Raw genomic sequence first — 19040 nt, 5'->3', positions numbered from 1 at the left:
ATTTGTGGTCTATATCTGGATTAAATTGAGTAAATTCAGCTTGTTGTAACATTATTTTCTTTGAACTGACAATTCAGCTCTGCAACCATTTAAATAAATGTAGTATCCCTGGGCATTGACAATTTCCAATGATAAGGATACAATCATTATCCAGGTGTGTAGAATCAATACAGAAGTCTGCCGGGAGACTTTATTGCCAAAATCATGATTGAACCCAAACAAACTCATGTCTTTGTGATATTAGAGGCAGAAACACATAAACAAACACTGTCCACATGATTTAACACTTAAGTCTTTCATGGGTGACCACACATTTCAACAGAGTTAAATAGCACAGGGGCTAATGCACAATCAACCGGACCACAAACATAAATACTGTAATTCTGTAAATGCAGGTTTTCAATGTCGTGAATGAGGTTAGAAGTTTACAAAACCAGAGAGTGGGCTCTAACTGGTATTAAAAATAGGAATTATTACAAAACTCAAATGGTTCTATTTTAAAACTGTCATTACAAATAGAAAGAAATATATATATATATATAAGATTTATTAAAATGACTTAGTGATCCAGATGATTCAATATCTGAATAATTACTATAAGTGTATGTCCAGTGTGCCCGCATGTCTAGTTCAAACCTTAAAGCAAAGTTCAAGGCCAGACTATTACTTCAAGTAATTAAAGTATTTGATCAGACAGTAGGATGAAATGGGGCCTAAGCCCCCTTAATAGTATGGTTCACCTCAAAATTCTCTCATCATTTACTCACCCTCATGCCATCGCAGATGTGTGACTTTCTTTCTTCTGCTGAACACAAATATTTTAAGAAGAATATTTCAGTTCTGTAGGTCCTCAATGTGAGTGAATGTGTGCCAAAATGTTGATGCTCCAAAAATCACATAAAGGCAGCATAAAAGTAATCCTTTCAACTCTAGTGTTTGAATCCATGTCTTCTGAAGTGATTTTATAGGTGTGTGTGATAAACAGATCAATATTTAAGTCCTTTTTTACTATAACTTATCCTCCCTGCCCATTAGATGAGAGATATGCGTGAAGAATGTGAATTGCCAAAAACACAAGAAGAATGTGAAAGTGAAAGTGAAAGTGAAAGTGCAGATTGATAGTAACAAAGGACTTAAATATTGATCTGTTTCTCACTCACACCTCTCAAATCACTTTCAAAGACATGAATTTACACACTGGAGTTATGGATTTCTTTTATGCTGCCTTTATGTGCCTTTTGGAGCTTTAAAGTTCTGGTCACCATTTACCAACAGAGCTGACAAATTCTTCTTAAAATCTTTGATTGTGTTCAGTAGAAAAAATAAAGTCATACACATCTGGGGTTCCTATTCCTTTAGTTAATTTCAAACTTTTTCTGGTCCCAATATTTTCATTGAATATTGATTGAAAAACAATTTAAAGTGTATAAAGTGAAATTGATTTTTGCGTACAAAAAAAATAGCATACACTTATTAAAAATAACCACAAGCAAATAGTGAAAAAAAAATCTGTTTATTTTAGCACTTTTAACAATTCATAGCTTCTCCTCTCAAGCATTTTATAAGAACCCAAATTTTGCCCAAAGTACATGAATGATATATATCTTGGGGCTACAATGTTAGTGCAGGTATATTTCACAAACTGTGGTCAGTTTTGCCAATTTGCACATACTTCGTAACAAGTCGGTTCCCCTCAATGAAAACAATTTGTTGCAAAACAGATATTCTGCAGCAATCTCCTTTGCCAACCCAGCAGTCTTTTGTGCTAATTGTGTGTGTGGTGATGTTTTTAGTTTGTGATAATTATTATATTGGGTGGAAAAAAATGATCAAAAGTGCCTTTTACCCCAGGAGTCATTAGCTTTGTTGTACTGTATCCTTCTTGCATCCTATAGAACTAATACATTTTTACAGTACAAGACAGTAAATGTAGGTCACCTTTGACAGAAACACCTTCTTTCCTCCAGAACTTTGGACATTGAAATCACATAACAAACATTTACTTATTTTTTTTCGAGAGTCAACAGCTCTCCAGTTTCAGGTTATCATAATATCTGAATGAGCTGTGTTTGAATGTCATGTTTTAAAATAGCTACAACATCTCAAGGGGGAGAGAGAGAGAGACAGAGAGACAGAGAGAGAGAGAGAGAGAGAGAGAGAGAGAGAGAGAGAGAGAGAGAGAGAGAGAGAGAGAGAGAGAGAGAGCAGATGTCCTAGCAAAACTCACAAAAGTTCCTGATTTCGACATTATTCATTTATATTTATTTTGGCAAATAGTCCAGTCTCCTATTTGGTATCATCAAACTGCATTTTCTTTCACTCTAAATACCTAATTGTGTCACATATGGCATTTGTATGGGGCCAAGATCATGCCCTCAGAAGGAAATAAATAAAGAATGGCAGGAAAGATGGGATAGTAGCAACAAAATGGCTTTATAAAATTAGGAAGATAGTAGCAAGTAAATGGTCTATGGGAATTAATAGAAGGGAGGAAGTATTGTTAGCTAGGCTCAGACTGGGACATACAGGCTTAAACTCAACTTTGGCAATTATGAGTAAGCATAGAGATGGATTGTGTGACAATTGTAGGATCTTAGAAACTTTGGAGCATGTACAGTACTGTTGGTATGTGATAAGTATAATAAACATTTTTGAGAGCATTGAGGGTAGATTAGTAAGTGTAGAGGATATTTTGTGTCTAGCGGAAACACCAGTTTATAAAGCACTTTTGTACCTTTCTACATAACACAGGTTTAGATAGAATAATGTAATATTGTGCAATGCTCGGATTGGGACTGTGTGGGTATTTGGCAAAGGACGGAGGAGCTGAACACGCAGCGCCATCTGATGCCGGATCCACAACATAGCTCTATGATCTTGGCAGAGCATCATGTTTTCAGGCAAAAAGGATGTAGTAGGATATAAAATATGGTAGGTGGCGATAATGCTCCTTTGAGTGAATGGCCATTAACAAGAAGAAGATCAAGCCCCTCCCTCACTTTCGTGACGTGCAATCAAAGCGACGACGTACTTACTCGTATGTATACTTGAGGAAACGTGGAAATGTTTCCCTAGAACATTCGAAACGTTTTTATATTAAAAATGACATCTAAAAACAGCCAGCGAACGGAACCCGGAGCTCAAGAAGAGAGCACACCTAAAGAGGAACTGAACAACAAGGTTTACTATAATAGTTTCATAACGCTTCAGTTTTAAGTCAGTTAAAGACATTTAAATCGTTTACTTAATCATTGATGTTTGTAATGAGTTTATATACACCCACAGATCAAAGAGCAAAAGATTTTAGTCGACGAGTTGTCCAATTTGAAGAAACACCGGGTATGTATGTCGTCTTGTTTACTTTAGACGTTCTCTATGAGTCATTACACAATTACAAAGCGATGCTGTCACTCACGTTTAGTCGAATAGTATGCATGAACTTATAATAATTGATTTTCGTTTCATTTTAATTTTGAAACTTTTAGCATGAAGAAAGACTTTCTCCCCTTCAAATAATTAGCCTAATAAAAGTAACACATTTTTTTGTGAAATATAAAATGGCAAATCATTTAAGCTTTTAATGGTCTCTGGAACAAATCATTGGTTAGGATCAGGAAATTAGCAAGAATTAAACAGTTGAACTGCTGGTGCACTTCTGTGCCACTATTTGATCATTTTCTTTTACTGCAGTGAACTGTTTGGGGAAAAAGCTGAAAACTTATATAGTCTTCTTGTATGCAAAGGTAAAATCGTGATAGTGATTTAAATGTTTGATAAATCTCTCTTTTTGGGGGTTTTCCACTGTGAATAGTAACTGGTACCTGATACTGTTTTAGTACCACCTCGGTCGAGGTTCCAAGCGAGCTGAGCTAATACTAAATGTGACGTCAAAATGCTGCTGATCACTGATTCAGGGAGAATCGTCACTACCAGCATCACTGGATTTCCGACATCAACCCGCTAGTTTTATAGTTGGCAACAGCGATAAAAGTATCATTTGTTCACACGACTTTCGAATTGTGAAAAAAGAAATAGCTTTGTGCAAAACCGTGGTCAATAAACGAGGTGCAGACGGTCAACTGAAAAAGTCTCCGGAATTGTCTCAGATGTTGCACGCACACAGCTACCACCGGACCTACCAACAGTGTAGGGAAAAGTAAAAAAACGTAAGTGACTACAGAACCAGCAAGGAATAGTGGAAGTGGTTCGACCAAATGGACGCCATCTAAACCATCGAGCAATGGGAGGGAGAGTGCCCTGGACTCAGCCCCGATGGAGGATAGTATATGTTGTTACGTTAAATCTATACTCTGCTTGAACGCTTCACTTGACTTAGATGACCAGCTACTGGAAGCTTGCTTCTAAAACAACCAGGCCGATTTAACTGTTACACTTGTGTAAAATCACCATGCAACAACTTCTTTATGCAGCACAATGAGCTAGTAGCTAATCGCTAGCGGTTGTGCTATTTTGGTCCGTTTGTGTCCTGTTTAAGATGATGTCACAGCAGTAGAGGCGGTGCAACTATGAGGATCATCCTATAATCCCACCCATGTTGAGGCACTAAACTTCAGTGGAAATGCAAGCTCAGAAAAGTAAAGCGAGTTGAGGTGAGATGAACCATAAAGTGCAGTGGAAAAGTGCCTTAGTGAAGGCACCTCTGCCACAGTGAAGTATGGAGGAAGAGGTGTCATGGTGTGTGGAGCGTTTTCAGCTGCTGGTACTGGAGAACTGCTTCATGTGGAAAGTCAGTTAATGCTTTAGAGAACAGCAGACTATTGAAACAGGCTTGCTTTCCACAATTGAAAAGTGGTTTTCTTAAGAGGAATGATCAGATGTTAAATTACAACAAGACTATGCCCATGCCCACACGGCAAAGACCACCAAGAATTGGCTTGGGAACAAGTCCATTAGGGTAATATTTTGGCCTGGTCAGAGTCCAGATTTGAACCCTATAGAGAATATTTGGTCTCATCAACTGTTTGAAGCTATCAGCATTGAGTGGAACAACATTGACTCTTCTTTCTGCAAAATACTGTCTGCAAGTTTACCCACAAGGCTTAAACATTTTATGAAATCGAAGGGAAAACTATCCCATACTGAGTTACTTTATCAATTACTTTTTTCTGTTCTTGCTAATTTCCTGACCAATGATTTGTGGTTAAGACCATTAAAAGTTTAATGTTTTGCCATTTTGTGCTTGGACCATTTTTATTTCAATTTGTTTGCCCAGGAGTGTAGACTGCAATAAGTAAAATGTTATATTAATTGAATTTAATAGCTTGCATTCAACTATTGTCTTTAATTTTAATGTAACTGGTTTTACCACAAAATATTATAAAAAAAACACTTGTATGAAAAAATTGTTCTGCATGTATTTTACATGACCTCAAATGAAATGAGAAATATGGTAAAAAATAATCACTATAGCATGGTAGGTTTAATGTAGCATTGGCTAATTTAAATTGGGAAGAAATTTCAGATGGCAATGCTACCGCAATATTAGAATGACCCATGTGTCTGGACATAAATATATATAATTTGCTACAGTATCATAATGGGCTTACTCTTACAGAGAGTCTACACCCAGCAACCCAACAGCAATATATTCTTTCTGGCAGAGAAGGAAGAGACCCTCAGCTCTTGCAAAAGTAAGTTTCATTCAAAAATTATACCACTGTACCTTTTTGATTGCCGCCTCCTAATACATTTTTAATTCACCTTGTCTCTTACAGAGGACCTGGATAATATGAGGAAAGAATATCAAGACATATAGTGCTGTTGGAAACTTTTTTTTGCTGAAAAATGTGTGGGATATGCTGTGTGGTCAGTTTGGCCACTCTGCATGTTCCACTGGAGGAGCATGTGCGAAGAAAGCTTAAAAACAGGGGTCCCAGCTGTAGCCAGGACATCATAGAAACAATCTCAAATTTAGATTCCAGTTTTCTTTTCTCTGCCCATGTGCTTCATATGAGGGGTTGCTTGACCCCTCAGCCTCTTCAAGATGAAAATGGGAATATGCTTCTCTGGAATGGGGAGGTTTTTGGTGGTCTGACAGTAAGGCAAGTAGAAAATGACACTAAAGTTGTTCTCCATCACCTGTCGAACATGCAGAGCGCCTCAGATATAGTGTCTTTTCTGTCACAACTTAAGGGACCCTGGGCCTTCATTTACTACCAAAAAGAACAACACTGTATCTGGTTTGGGAGGGATTTTTTTGGAAGAAGGAGTCTGCTTTGGAAATTTGATCCTGAAAGAGCATCTTTCACACTTGCATCAGTTGCTTGTCAGCCAGCAGAAGATAATATTGAATCCCAGTGGCATGAAGTACCACCTAACGTTTACAGGTTTGATCTAAGGGACTTTTCACAGTTGGGTACATTTACTTTTGAACTTTATCCATGGGGTTTTCACTTTGATGACAAGCGAAATGATACGCAGGAATTCAAATGGGAAGGTCTTCCCAGTTCCGTCTCCGTAAACCGAAACATTTCTGGACTTTGTCTGACCTCCCCTGTTTGTCCAATGAACACATCTATTTCCTCTATTGTTGAACAAGACCTGAATGCCTCCCAAACCTCAGTTGAAAATCTGAAGGCACTTCTTTCAAACCCAGCAAAGAGAGAAATGGTTAACAAGCTTATTGATGTTCTCAGTGAGGCGGTTCGTATGAGAGTACAGTATCTAGCAAGTCAAGATCAATCGGCAGTTCCCTTAAACCATACCAAAGCTGATATTGCTATTCTTTTCTCTGGGGGAATCGATTCAATGATATTAGCGGCCCTTGCAGATAGGCACATTCCTGCAGACAAACCCATTGACCTGCTCAATGTTGCTTTCAAAATGCAAGTGGCAAAGGTGCCTCCTAAGTCCTCAAAGAACAAAGACCGTAATAATACTGATAAAACACCACAACCATCAGATCAGCAGAGATTGAACTGTTTCGATGTGCCAGATAGAATCACCGGTAGAGCTGGCCTGCTAGAACTAATAAAACTCAGTCCAAAGCGCAAGTGGAACTTTGTTGCAATCAACGTAACTCAAGAGGAGCTGAAAGAAATGCGACAAGAACGCATCTGTCATTTGGTTCATCCTTTGGACACCGTTCTTGATGACAGCCTTGGATGCGCTGTCTGGTTTGCAGCCAGAGGAATTGGTGTCATAAATGAGGGCACTGAACAAGAGCTTTATACATCAGAAGCAAAGGTAACTGCTGATGGTTTGTTTTTATTTTGTTCACATTGATATTACATCTGCCTAAAAACTCTGGAGTACATGGAAAGACTGGGTATTTTTTTTTATATCGCAGGTGGTTTTGACTGGCATTGGGGCAGATGAACAGCTAGCTGGATACTCCAGACACAGGGTGCGGTATAAAACCTCCGGGCTGGAAGGGCTTGTCAAAGAGCTGGCTATGGAACTGGGCCGAATATCCTCAAGAAATCTTGGAAGGGATGACAGAATCATCGGGGACCATGGAAAAGAGGCCAGGCAAGAGTTACATTTTGCAACTAAAAATTAGTGATAAGTGTCTAGATTAAAGGAAAAATTCACCAAAAATGACAGTTAATATTGACCATGGTTGTTAAGTAGAGGTCGACCAATAACCAAGTTGGTGGAAAAGGCCGATAATCGATTAATTGGCCAAAAGTTGTAAAAATCGAATTATAAAGTGTTTAAAATTGTTCTTAAAAATGTACTCAGTAACTTTTTGCTCATGTCATCTTGGACTTACAGTGACACCTAGTGATGTTTATGCAGCATCATTCAAAATCAATAGTTTTCAGTTGCAGATGCTATTGTAGAAATTCACTATTCACAATCAGCCATAATTTATTTCCAAGAGTGAAAGTGTCCAATAAAAAGATGGTAACTGTGAGCGAGTAGTTTTCAGCTGGTCATGTGAGTCTAAAATGGCAGCCCCCATGAGGGCGCACCTCCCCCATGTAGAATAAAACAACTTTTATAAGGTTACTGATATGACAAGGGTCCTTATTTCACCTCTAGAGGCTGCTGTTTTACTGTGGAACTAAGCTGTTCTAACTTTGAAATCCTCCAGCACCAGAGGAAAACGGAGGTATAAAAACCAAAAACTATCAGCATAGATTTTGCATAGTTCTGAAAGGCAACTATCAGCACAGATTAATAGGTTAAACCGAAATATCTGTCTAACTCTACTGAAAAGCTTCTAATAGGTAAAATACACTATAAATATTTCATATGACTAATTTGTAATATTCAAAGTCTGCTTTGTGACAAAATGTAGGTAGCATTTCACACAAATCTTCCCCTCCACTGCAGCACACCATTTTTAATTCTCTTTACACCAAACATATTCCAGCTGTTGCGCTATTTTCACTTGCAACACATTGCAAACCTGTGGAATTTTGTTGTTAATGTTTTTATATCTGATGCATTATGACAGCACATTTTTAATCTGAACAAGATACTGAGGGGAGAGTTTGGCCGAGGGGAAGATTCTCAGTGAATAATGAAATTGGTCTGTTCATCAAAAAGCATTTGAATGACTTCAGAATACTTGGAATATGCACAAGTCTTTGTTTTTGGTTCTTTATGGAGCTTAACATCTGTGGTCTCTATGAACAGTCGTTGAATGGAAAAGATTTTCGGTTTTGTAGTAAGTAAATATTGAAGCTGTGTCCCAAATGACACACTATGCACTTACAAAATATACTATGCACTTAAACGTGTAGTGTATGAATATTCAGATTGCAGTATCATCCCAAATGGAACACTTAACGGTTTGTTACTACATGGAAGCATTTGCCATTTAACAGCTTACGGAAGTAAAGTTTCAAGCACACGTGATGTGTTGTCACTAGCTTTAGCAGACCTCAGATCAACACTTGTATCTCAAACAACATACATATTCACACAGCATGGTGTGATGGTAAAGCATTCAACTTACATATGCAAGGTGCTGTCTTCACAGAAGTTCCACTAGCTGCTACAACTTGCTAACATTGAGAATAATGCATGTAAATAATACATGGTAAATGTATTTATTTTTAACTCAGATTCCCATACTTGGACGAAGATGTAGTCAGTTTCCTTAACGGCCTGCCTGTGTGGGAAAAGGCTGACTTGTCTCTACCCAGGGGAGTTGGAGAAAAGCTGTTACTCCGGTTAACAGCTGTTGAGTTAGGATTGGGTCTCTCTGCTCTATTACCTAAGCGAGCCATGCAGTTTGGCTCCAGAATCGCCAAGTTAGAAGACCACCACGAGAAGGCCTCCGATAAGTGCAAAAGGCTTGTCACTGTGTAATTTAATATTCTGAAAGGACTGTTGTTTCTTATACAACAATCATTCACAAAAAGTTGTTTTAATGCAAATAAACTGCTACAAATTCCATCTACTCTGCTTAACTCATTACTGGTTTTGGGATTTAATACAAATTACCCAATTTGTAGCAGCAATTCACCCGGCAGAAAGCACAACAAAATCACATTACAGTTTTATTTTTAACATCATTTTCATATGTGTAGAGTTTTGTAAGTACTTGTTTGGATTACATTAAATAAACAGTTGGATTTTGAAGTTGGTCCTTGAAATATTTGTCACATTCAATGTATGATGGAAGATTCCCCACATCAAATCGACCAGATATCATGTGAACATACACCGGCCTCCTAAGAAGAAACGGGGTGTGATTTAATATAATTAAATAAGAGTAAACACACTGCCTTACACATTTCACCTGTAATCAAACCATTAGTAAGTAACCTTAATATGAGCCATGACAGAAAGGTCCCTGGTGCGTCCCGTTCTTCAATGGATGCATTCTATATGGAGAAACTTTACATTAGAAAATTGAACATTATAGAAAAATAAATCAAAGTTCAAGTTTTAATCAACTGTACCTTCTTCTCATCAAGAAAGGTGTCCAAAAAAGGAAGAGTAGTCCTTGAAAATAAGTAAAAGCAGGGACACTGCAAAAAGGAATGAAACCCATATGAGATATCTGTTGTAGATGATACGGACGTATCCTTAACTTTCAATACGAGGGAAACATACTGCATTCCGTGAATCCGTATCACTTGAGAGAGGCTTTTCCTTCATGCTCTGTACTTTAAGGTCCTCATCCAACTCCAGAATCCCATACTTAGATGTTTCTAAGAAGACAAATAGAGTACTTGATAGTGGACATTACATCATAATGCATTTAAAACTAGTAATGTTATTTTACTGCCTTTTTAGATCATTTTGAATACACTTACCCTCATCTTTGCATTGGTATGACAGCACTAAATTGCTTTCTTTGTTTTTATTTTGCAAGTCAAAAAAATGTGCTGTGAATTTCCTTAGGCTGAAATCCTCTTTGAATAAAGTGTCACTGCAAACAATAAAAGAACACATTTGTGACCGTATAGCCATGAAAACTGTGACTTATTGAATATGATGCTGGTCATACCCTCCAATAACTAGTAAGTTATCGTCCACAGCACAGAGCTTGACTGTCAACTGAAGACAAGCAACAGCACCATGTCTGTCCTGCAGAGGGAATTGAAAAGGAGTTAATATCATAGTTATATTTTCATAATTAGTCCATTACCGGTGACTGTGTACTCGCCTCGTTTCTTCTTGTGCCATCATTTAGGATTTTAACATTTTGAAACTCTTGAGCCCACTGCTGGAATTCTTCATGGTAAAGGTCATTTGTCTGTTCAATACATGGTGCATTTGTAAATCTGCATATTTTCTTTTTGTATAATTATCATACGAGTACAAAATTATGATTGCAAAAGCACAATAGTCGTATACAGTGTGTGTATGTGTGTGTGTGTGTGTGTGTATATATATATATATACACACACTCATACATATATATATATATATATATATATATATATATATATAAGGCTGTCGATTTAACCCGTTAATTCAGTGCAATTCATTTGACAAAAAATGTAGGCAATTAATTGCACTTGTATGTATAAGGAAGATTCCTGAAAAAATGCAAGCTTGTAATACCACCTGTTTACTCCAGAGGGCAGTAAGTGAAATTTCAGCTGTATGAGCAACAGTTTATACAGTGAAGAAAACCCACAACACAGACATGCATTACTTTCTTGCGTTCAAAACACTTAAAGGAGCGCAAATGCGATCTAAGGGATCTCAAGATGCGTTTAAAGATTGAGTATTAAACTATATTTAACTTGAAACAGTGAACTAAACATTTTATGTTTATGATGCAACGCACCCGAGACACTACACAAGCATGTCTGACACAGGTGTAGATTGACGGGCTCTTAAACAAGCGCTCATAATAAATCTGCAACTGATTGACAAATTCACTTGTGTAATGGATTGCTGTGAACTGTATGCCAATGACTGACTTATGATCAGTAATATAGTAGTAAACAATACATTGTATTCTAAAACCACTTTTGGGATTGTCTTATCAATGAATGTAATGCATTTTAATTATCTGAATATTTTTTTATTATCTAAGTTTTATTTTAATATTTAAAGATAACTATGTATAATTATATATCGAATTATTGTTATATGAGTTTTTTTGTAATCCATTGACAGCCCTAATACACACACAGGGTTGGGAGGGTTACTTTTGACATGTATTCTACTATAGATTGCAGAATACATGCTGTAATTTGTAACATGTTCCATTAGATTACTCAAAGTCAGTAACATATACTAAATACTTTGGGTTACTACTTCAGCACTGGTAGAACAAGTTTCACTTGTTTTGACTAAAAACTCTGCCAGTACAGTCAGACAAAATACACGTTAAAATACATTATCTTCACCTAAATAGCTTATGCAGTGTTATTTCTAAAACAAGATAAATCAAATTGATCTTGTTTTAAGGATTTTTAGATATATTTACAGGAAAAAAGTATTATCAAGAATAGGATTTTTGCCCTAATATAAAAGGTCTCACTAGAAAAAAAGAAGTTATGATCCAACGTGAATTTTCTTCATAAAGAAATATGATCGCGCCTGATAATGTGCATGTAAAATGGCTAGAAATAGCATTTTAGCTTAGCATAAAGCTGACAGTTTACACAAGGTTTATTTCTATTTCTTCTGCTCCAAACTTCAAAATACATTATCTGAAAAACCTAAATATCTTATGCAGTGTTGTTTCTAAAACAAGATAAATCCATTTGATTTATATATATAAACAGTAACTCTGAACTCACAACAACGTAAATTGTGTCCACACATCCTGTTTTGGTCAATGCCAGTACCCAATGTGAGATAAGGGCACATGGACCAATGGGAAGCAGCGGCTTGGCAATGCCGCCCAGATGCCTAAAATTCCCCGTCGTTTCGTTTTCGACATCCCTCTGTAATCTTGTTCCGTAGCCTGCAGCTAAAATTACTGCTTTCATTGCCGGCTCAAATTTAAAGTGACAACAGCATTCAGAATGAATCGACTAAAATCTGAAAATTCCGCTTGCCTTGCTTGGACCAAGTAAATCATCGAGCGCGTGCCTTTCTGGGCAAAGGTTGTTGTACATTAAGCCTCTGGACAGTGGACACAGACATGCGCTGTATCAATGCGGACAACGTAACTTTTCACACGCAGCGCCGTGGATCAATGCCAGTTTAAAACCAATTTACCAATCAGACCAATATAGGTTCGGAATAATACAATTTAAAAATGGGCAAGCGGAATTTATGGGCCGTTCACAAGCTGACATGTTCACGCGCAATTGAGGTAAAAAATCTAGACGCAGAGTCACGAACACTTTTATTGTTTTTAAAATGGCACGGCGTCTTTAAACGGAGGTCAAAGTTGAGTGATGAATTTGTCTTGGTGACAGGAGCTTCCAGTGCACAACAATACAAAAACAGCAGCAAGACAGATCATTTAAAAAATATATAATTATACATATACGTACACACACACACACACACACACACACACACACCCCCACCCCCCTTCATACACACATATACGTAATGCAAATCTAAAACAAATCCAGATTTACGACGTGATCGTTAAGTTGCGCAACAACAGCATCTAGTGGTTGTTCTGAGGCCTTGCAGAGCCCTCGTGGTTGCCAAGCTCTGGGCCCCCTGACTATATATAGGTCTGGGCCTTTTTTGTATAAAAAAAATACAGTTTAAATTTTTTGTGGGCCCCTAGAATCGTTACCACATTTCACCACATTAGCTACGCCCTGGTCAAGATCAAGGCTGTTCGAAACAATACATTTAACGAGGCAACGCAGTATTTAATTAGGAACCTTACTGGTCTTTTAGAAAGAGAATGACGATTTAATATTATTTTCAGTTGCCTATTGTTTAATATTAGGATCTCATGTTGAATTTCTCCAAGAGCTGATGAAGTTTTTTATTAAACCATGGAGGACTTGTACAGCGTTGCTTTCCCATCAAATCAGAGCTATGTCAGAGATGTTGACGCTGTGCTGGCCGCTCACATAAATGCAAGAGCTTTACTGCAGAAATATGACTGCAGGGAATTGCAAGAATCACTTAGTCGGATCAACTGTAGCTGGTTGTTCAGTGGTGAAGAACACAGCCTCACTGTGGATTCACCTCCAGGCATCATCAGACAAGTGAGGAACATCTTGCATCCGAACATAATAATTCTTGCACTCTTTGACTCATGTTTGCCCCTGAGAGTTGTTCATCAGATTGTGAGAGAGCTTGCTGTGGGAATTCATGTTTTTTTTTTTACCAGGTTCCAGTTATCACACTTGTACCAAACTATGACCAGAGCTCCACGTGCCAGTTACCACCAGCATATGTGGTACAAATGTTGGACAGATTCTAATAAACACTGATTACACAATAAAATCTCTTTGGCATGGGAATTACACTTCTAGAGAGAAATGTGTGCGCTTCTCTGATTTATGGAGAACCATCTATCTATCGATTGATCTAACCAGGTTTCATGGACATCTCAGATGATCCGTGTTATCAGGGCATTTAAGGAGGACATTGATGTAGACCCAACCTATGAGCCCAGGGGTGCAGAAGAGGAGAACCTCTTCTCACAATACTCAGAAAATATCCTGATTAAGTTGAGCGCCTACCTCACCTCTGTCCACCAGCACTAAAATCTGTTTGTGTTTGATGGGGCTCATACATTATCCAATGTGGTTAGACTCACAGAGGACAAATTGATCTAGCCACCTAGCAGAGACTGCAGAAAAGACTGGCTGGCCATATTAAACTAGCGAGAAAGCACCTTGAGAGGAGTGCTGAAGTCTCCAGAGATCTTGCTTAACTGAAACTCATCACTTTCCTCGTGCCCCTTCTGATTTCCTTGAGGAAAAAAATGTTGATTCCCAATCTGTTGAAAATGCTCCCACCTTGATCAGGTTTGCATTGTGTTGTTTTGATCAGGGGTTTTCAAACTTTTTAATGCTAAGGACCCCCAAATGTGATTATTGCCTCACAAGAGACCCCCGTTGTGAAAGATAGGATGTATAAAGTCCAATTTAAACTGTTTGAGAGCCATTTTATTTGATGTTAAAGGGTTAGTTCACCCAAAAATGAAAATTCTTTCATCATTTACTCACCCTCACGCCATCCCAGATGTGTACGACTTTCTTCTGCTGAACACAAACATAGATTTTTAGAGGAATATCTCAGCTTTGCTGCTCCAAAGGGCACATAAGGGTATCAGAAAAATAACCCATACGACTTCAGTGGTTAAATCCATGTCTTCGGAAGCGAAATGATAGGTGTGGGTGAGAAACAGAAGGTTTAAGTCATTTTTTACTATACATTTTCCTCCATGCACAGTTGGTGGTGAAATGCAGGAACAATGCGCATAGCCAAAAACAAAATAAGAAGAATGTGATTATGAAAGTGGAGACTGAAAATGAACTTTTATATTGTTTTTATTTTAAAGCAAAAAGTAATTGAAAAAAATATATATATTTAGCCTACCTTGCATTAAGTTGATAGTGGGTTTTTTTTCTACACAAAATTTGAGTAATGTTACATGTAAAAACCTAAAGAGAAACATTTAGATTTAACTGAAATGACAATTATGTAAAATTCAGTAAATATAATTATGTACAGTATATAAAATAGGGCTGTCAATCGATTACATTTTTTAATCGAATTAATTACATGGTGTCCCGATTATTAATCTCGATTAATCGCACATACAAATATTTGCTGAGAAAGCCCCTCATATAACAATAATTCAATATATAATGATGAAATAATTATACATAGTTATATTTAAATATAAAAAAAAATATGTATTTATATAATACAATTCTATATATATATATATATATATATATATATATATATATATATTATTTTATCTCAGACATTTTCCATAGACCCCTAGCCCCCCACGCGTCCCCCACCCTGAACGCAGTTTGAAAACCCCTTATTTTGATAGCCATTTGCTGCTTGGCAACCTGACACATATTTTATTGCACTGACTTTTAATGAACAGGAAAACTGTTTATTTAAAAGAGAACAAGCTGCAAACAGAGCGAGAACTACCTCAACGTCTTCTGATGAATGCAAGTAACACTCTCCCTGCAAAGCTGCCGTCCAAAGAGAAGACGCACCAAGTGCAGTAAACAGTTCCCATTGACTAAGTGTTGACAGACACTGGATAAATTGAGCAGATTAACTGCTCTTTGGAAGCCTGAGGTTTCTCCCTGTTACTGACAGAACAGCTCTGTTGCAGCAGGTAAGCAGCCAGCACTTCCTGCCTTGAGACAGTACCGATCTGTTAGATTAATAAGACAGGAAGGCATGTGCAGTGGAATGCTATTCCCCCACTGAGGTGCTCCGTCAACATTGCTTACAAGAGTCTCTTGTATTGCTATTAGTGTTACGGTATGACCTGATTACAGGCAGTGATTCCAAAACCATGGTATGTTGCAAGAGCGCTTCCTCTTCAGGCAGGTGTCGGCTCGTGTCGACGGATCATCTGTTAAAACGTTTCGTCAAACAGATGTTCCCTAAAGATCTTTTTCAGACAGAACTTTCCTCAATTTAGAATTGTTACATGATTGGAACAAATTATTGGCCCTCTTGAGAATGTTATATAGACCTGGGTTATTATAGCTCAAATTTTTTTCCTGAGTTTTATTTCTATATTATTTTCAATTTGTTCTTTCAGTTTAGTTTTTGTTGGCTTTCACTCTCTGTTTGTTTTCGTTTTGTGTGTGTGTGTGTGTGTGTGTGTGTGTGTGTTTTCTAGTTTCAGTTTTGTTTTTATTTAGTTTAAGTTGTAATAGATTATTGCTACCAAAGTTAATCAATGAATTAATTAATTTCAATGAAATGTGTTTTAGGCCATTCAATTCCTATTGTTACTGCTATTTGGGTAATTTTTTTTTTAATGTATTTATTTTTTTAGTTTAGTTAGTTTTGGATTCCAAATTATGTTACTTTTTATTATTATTTAACCCTTCCTATTCTTTTTGGTCATTTTTGACCAAAATCAATTTCTCCGATGTAATAAAAGTGGTCTTCTTTAAACCTTCGGACTTGATTTGATAAGACTAAGTGCCCTGGAAAAAAAAGCGACAAAAAATTGACCGAATAGGAAAATAATGGGAAAGACTTTTTGTATTTGTCAAATACAATATATAAATCAGCCACAATGCTATAGATTACTACACAGTTAGTGGCTGCATAGAACACTACAGTCATCTACTGGCTATTATTTCCATGTTATTTTCAAGTCATGTTATTTTTCTTTTTTCAACAGATGGCAGCAATCTGCCCTGAATGCATGACACATGTCAAATTATAGAAGTATAGGTTTTACTTTAGTGAAGTTGCATAAATGTGCTAATTTGCCTATATGCAATTGATGGTGAAATCAGGAAATTTACATTATATGTAAATAAGATAAATGAAAAAAAAAAGACATGTAGTGTGTCCAGTCAAAAATTACCACGAGAACTAAAGCCCCTTTTCCACCATCGGGCCAAATGGTTCCAAGCACGGTATGGAACAGTTACAATAGCATTTCCACTTGAGCATAGTTCAGCACAGCATGATTATAAACCATTCTCAGCCCGTAATTCTTGGCACGGTTAGCTAACCGTACTCAACCATGCTGGAGAAATGGCTTTAGTATGTGGCAACTCATTTATTGTATCTTCATAATTTTATTAGGACAGTTTAACTAGTATTGCGGCCTATATTTATTTTTCTACACAACTTTTTTGTCAGGAAAGTAGATTACTAGCTCATTTGAACTAAAAATACATCAATATATTCTCATAAACTTTTAATATAATACTGCTACACTATTTTGTCAACAAATACTCTTTAATCTAGTCTGGGAAATTTGACCTGTCTGTATGTTTGTGTCCGGTGGTAAGCACAACCCCTCAGCAAATGATGGTAAACCTTGTGACTTTTTCAGTTTACTTTGCTTGGTCTGTGTTTTTACTGTTTGTTAGCAGAGTAAAACAAGGGAATAAAGCAGTCCTAAAAACTGGAATATGCGATCATTCTCCATAGCACACCACACTCGCTCCCATGTTTACCTCTCATGCCATCGTCAACAGATGAATATGTTACGGATATCCTCCTGATTTCACTGCACCACAGTGGAAAAAGAAACAATAACTGTGCCAACTGTCCCGGATCGGCAATGGTGGAAAAGAGGCTTAAAATTTTCTCTGTTATTTGTTTTTTCGTTAAAAATGAAAACTCTTACCCTCATGTCTTTCCAAACCCATTTGGCTTTCTTCAGTAGAAAACAACAGGAGAAATTTTGAACAATGTTGACATGGCTCTTTCCCACACAATTAAATGGAATAATGACTGAGGCTAACATACTGCCTAACGTATACTTTTCTTTCTATGGAAGACAGACATACGGGTTTGGAACAACATTTGGGTGAGTAAATGATGACAGATTTGAATTTTTTTTTTTTTTAACTATTCATTCAAATGAATGCAAATGTTGTAATTTGGTTAACGTTTCAGTTTTTGAGAGCACTAACACATATTTGGTTGTTTCTTATGGTGCCAAGCAATGATAGCTCTATAAGCTGAGACAGTCGTACTCATTAGGATGGCTTTTGCAGGAAGAAAGGAATACCACCTTTGTTGTGTTTGCTTCAAGGTTCTCGAACAACACAGAAGACCCTACTTGGTATCATCAAAGCCCTGGGATTTTTTGTGCATTGGTAATATCCCACACTTCCTTTAGAGATATCTCTATGATGTAAAATGTTTTGTGTTACAGTGCACATGACAAAACCTTAGTTTTGTGGTTGCAGGAGTGGCACTCACCGCAAATAAAAATAGTCAAAAGATTATGTACCAAGAAAAGGTTCTACATTATCAGAGGTTTTAAAATCACATGAATCTCTGCAGGTCAAAGTAATTGTTGTAGTTGTAACCATAAATGAGATACAAACAGGAAGTGGCATTGGAGTAATGCCTCTTTGTGTTTGTAATCACACTAGGTGCAGGTGGCACAAACACTTGCCTGTGTGCTGCTGACGAACCAAAAATTCCAGAGGGAATTTTGGGAACAAGAGGACTTTTCTTAAGAGATTGTTCAGGAGCATATGAGAGCAGAAGATAAAGTAATTCACATTTAGATTTACAGCAATCACTTTAAACTGGCTCTTCAATGGTACTCTTTTGACGACACAAACAGACTGAATAATTGACTAGTATTTGTTCTTCAATTGGATTGCTTATCAAAATGTATTTATGGTTTTCCTTCAGAACATTTGCCTGGATGCTGAACATGCATTTTCTCTGTTTGCATGCATCAACACAGCTGAACAGAAGGTAATTCGACAAATGGGGAGGAATTCCAATGAGTATATATGAGAGCTTTTTAAACTCGGACAATGAGATTGAAAGAGCAAAAGCTGCATTTCAAGTTGTACTATGGGCTCCAGAATTCTGAAACCACTTTATTTAAAACCTGGAAATAAAGAAAGTTTTGGGATTTTTAAAAATGTAAAAAGATTATTAAATTATATATATATATATATATATTTTACACACACTGTAGGCTACTGTGCAAAAGTTTTAGGCACTTGTGAAAAATGTTGTGGATG

General features: G+C 37.0%; 2 protein-coding genes across 3 annotated transcripts; one reads left to right on the top strand and one right to left on the bottom strand.

Moving 5' to 3' along the window:
* The first annotated feature begins 5576 nt into the window (after window positions 1–5576).
* asnsd1 (asparagine synthetase domain containing 1) lies at window positions 5577–9572 on the top strand. The gene is made up of 4 exons (XM_052149076.1): window positions 5577–5651; window positions 5736–7206; window positions 7310–7491; window positions 9039–9572. The coding sequence occupies exons 2-4, from the start codon at window positions 5806–5808 to the stop codon at window positions 9283–9285; spliced, it is 1830 nt and encodes a 609-aa protein (XP_052005036.1). The 5' UTR covers window positions 5577–5651; window positions 5736–5805; the 3' UTR covers window positions 9286–9572.
* zgc:136439 (uncharacterized protein LOC678627 homolog) lies at window positions 9464–12533 on the bottom strand. 2 transcript variants are annotated; one of them, XM_052149077.1, is made up of 8 exons: window positions 12186–12533; window positions 10592–10681; window positions 10433–10512; window positions 10239–10354; window positions 10036–10133; window positions 9882–9950; window positions 9745–9803; window positions 9464–9650 (listed from the first exon to the last, which is right to left on the bottom strand). In XM_052149077.1, the coding sequence occupies exons 1-8, from the start codon at window positions 12375–12377 to the stop codon at window positions 9530–9532; spliced, it is 825 nt and encodes a 274-aa protein (XP_052005037.1). In that variant the 5' UTR covers window positions 12378–12533; the 3' UTR covers window positions 9464–9529. The 2 variants fall into 2 exon arrangements, with proteins under 2 accessions (XP_052005037.1, XP_052005038.1); XM_052149078.1 differs by lacking the exon at window positions 10592–10681.
* Between the last annotated feature and the right edge of the window lie 6507 nt (window positions 12534–19040).

The sequence above is a fragment of the Xyrauchen texanus genome, chromosome 18 (genome assembly GCF_025860055.1).
Source record: "Xyrauchen texanus isolate HMW12.3.18 chromosome 18, RBS_HiC_50CHRs, whole genome shotgun sequence".
Lineage (NCBI taxonomy): Eukaryota > Metazoa > Chordata > Actinopteri > Cypriniformes > Catostomidae > Xyrauchen > Xyrauchen texanus.
Note: the sequence above shows the minus strand (reverse complement) of the source record. Positions and strands in the feature narration are given on the sequence as shown.

What these genes read in the sequence shown, in the direction of transcription:
- asnsd1 (XM_052149076.1), top strand. Translation starts at nt 5,806, where the DNA reads ATGTGTGGGATATGCTGTGTGGTCAGTTTGGCCACTCTGCATGTTCCA. An exon ending in TTTATACATCAGAAGCAAAG is followed by an intron (nt 7,207 to 7,309) that starts GTAACTGCTGAT and finishes TTTATATCGCAG; the next exon opens with GTGGTTTTGACTGGCATTGG. An exon ending in GACCATGGAAAAGAGGCCAG is followed by an intron (nt 7,492 to 9,038) that starts GCAAGAGTTACA and finishes TTTTTAACTCAG; the next exon opens with ATTCCCATACTTGGACGAAG.
- zgc:136439 (XM_052149077.1), bottom strand. Translation starts at nt 12,377, where the DNA reads ATGAAAGCAGTAATTTTAGCTGCAGGCTACGGAACAAGATTACAGAGG. An exon ending in AACTTACTAGTTATTGGAGG is followed by an intron (nt 10,355 to 10,432) that starts GTATGACCAGCA and finishes TATTGTTTGCAG; the next exon opens with TGACACTTTATTCAAAGAGG. An exon ending in CTGTCATGGCTCATATTAAG is followed by an intron (nt 9,651 to 9,744) that starts GTTACTTACTAA and finishes GTTTCTTCTTAG; the next exon opens with GAGGCCGGTGTATGTTCACA.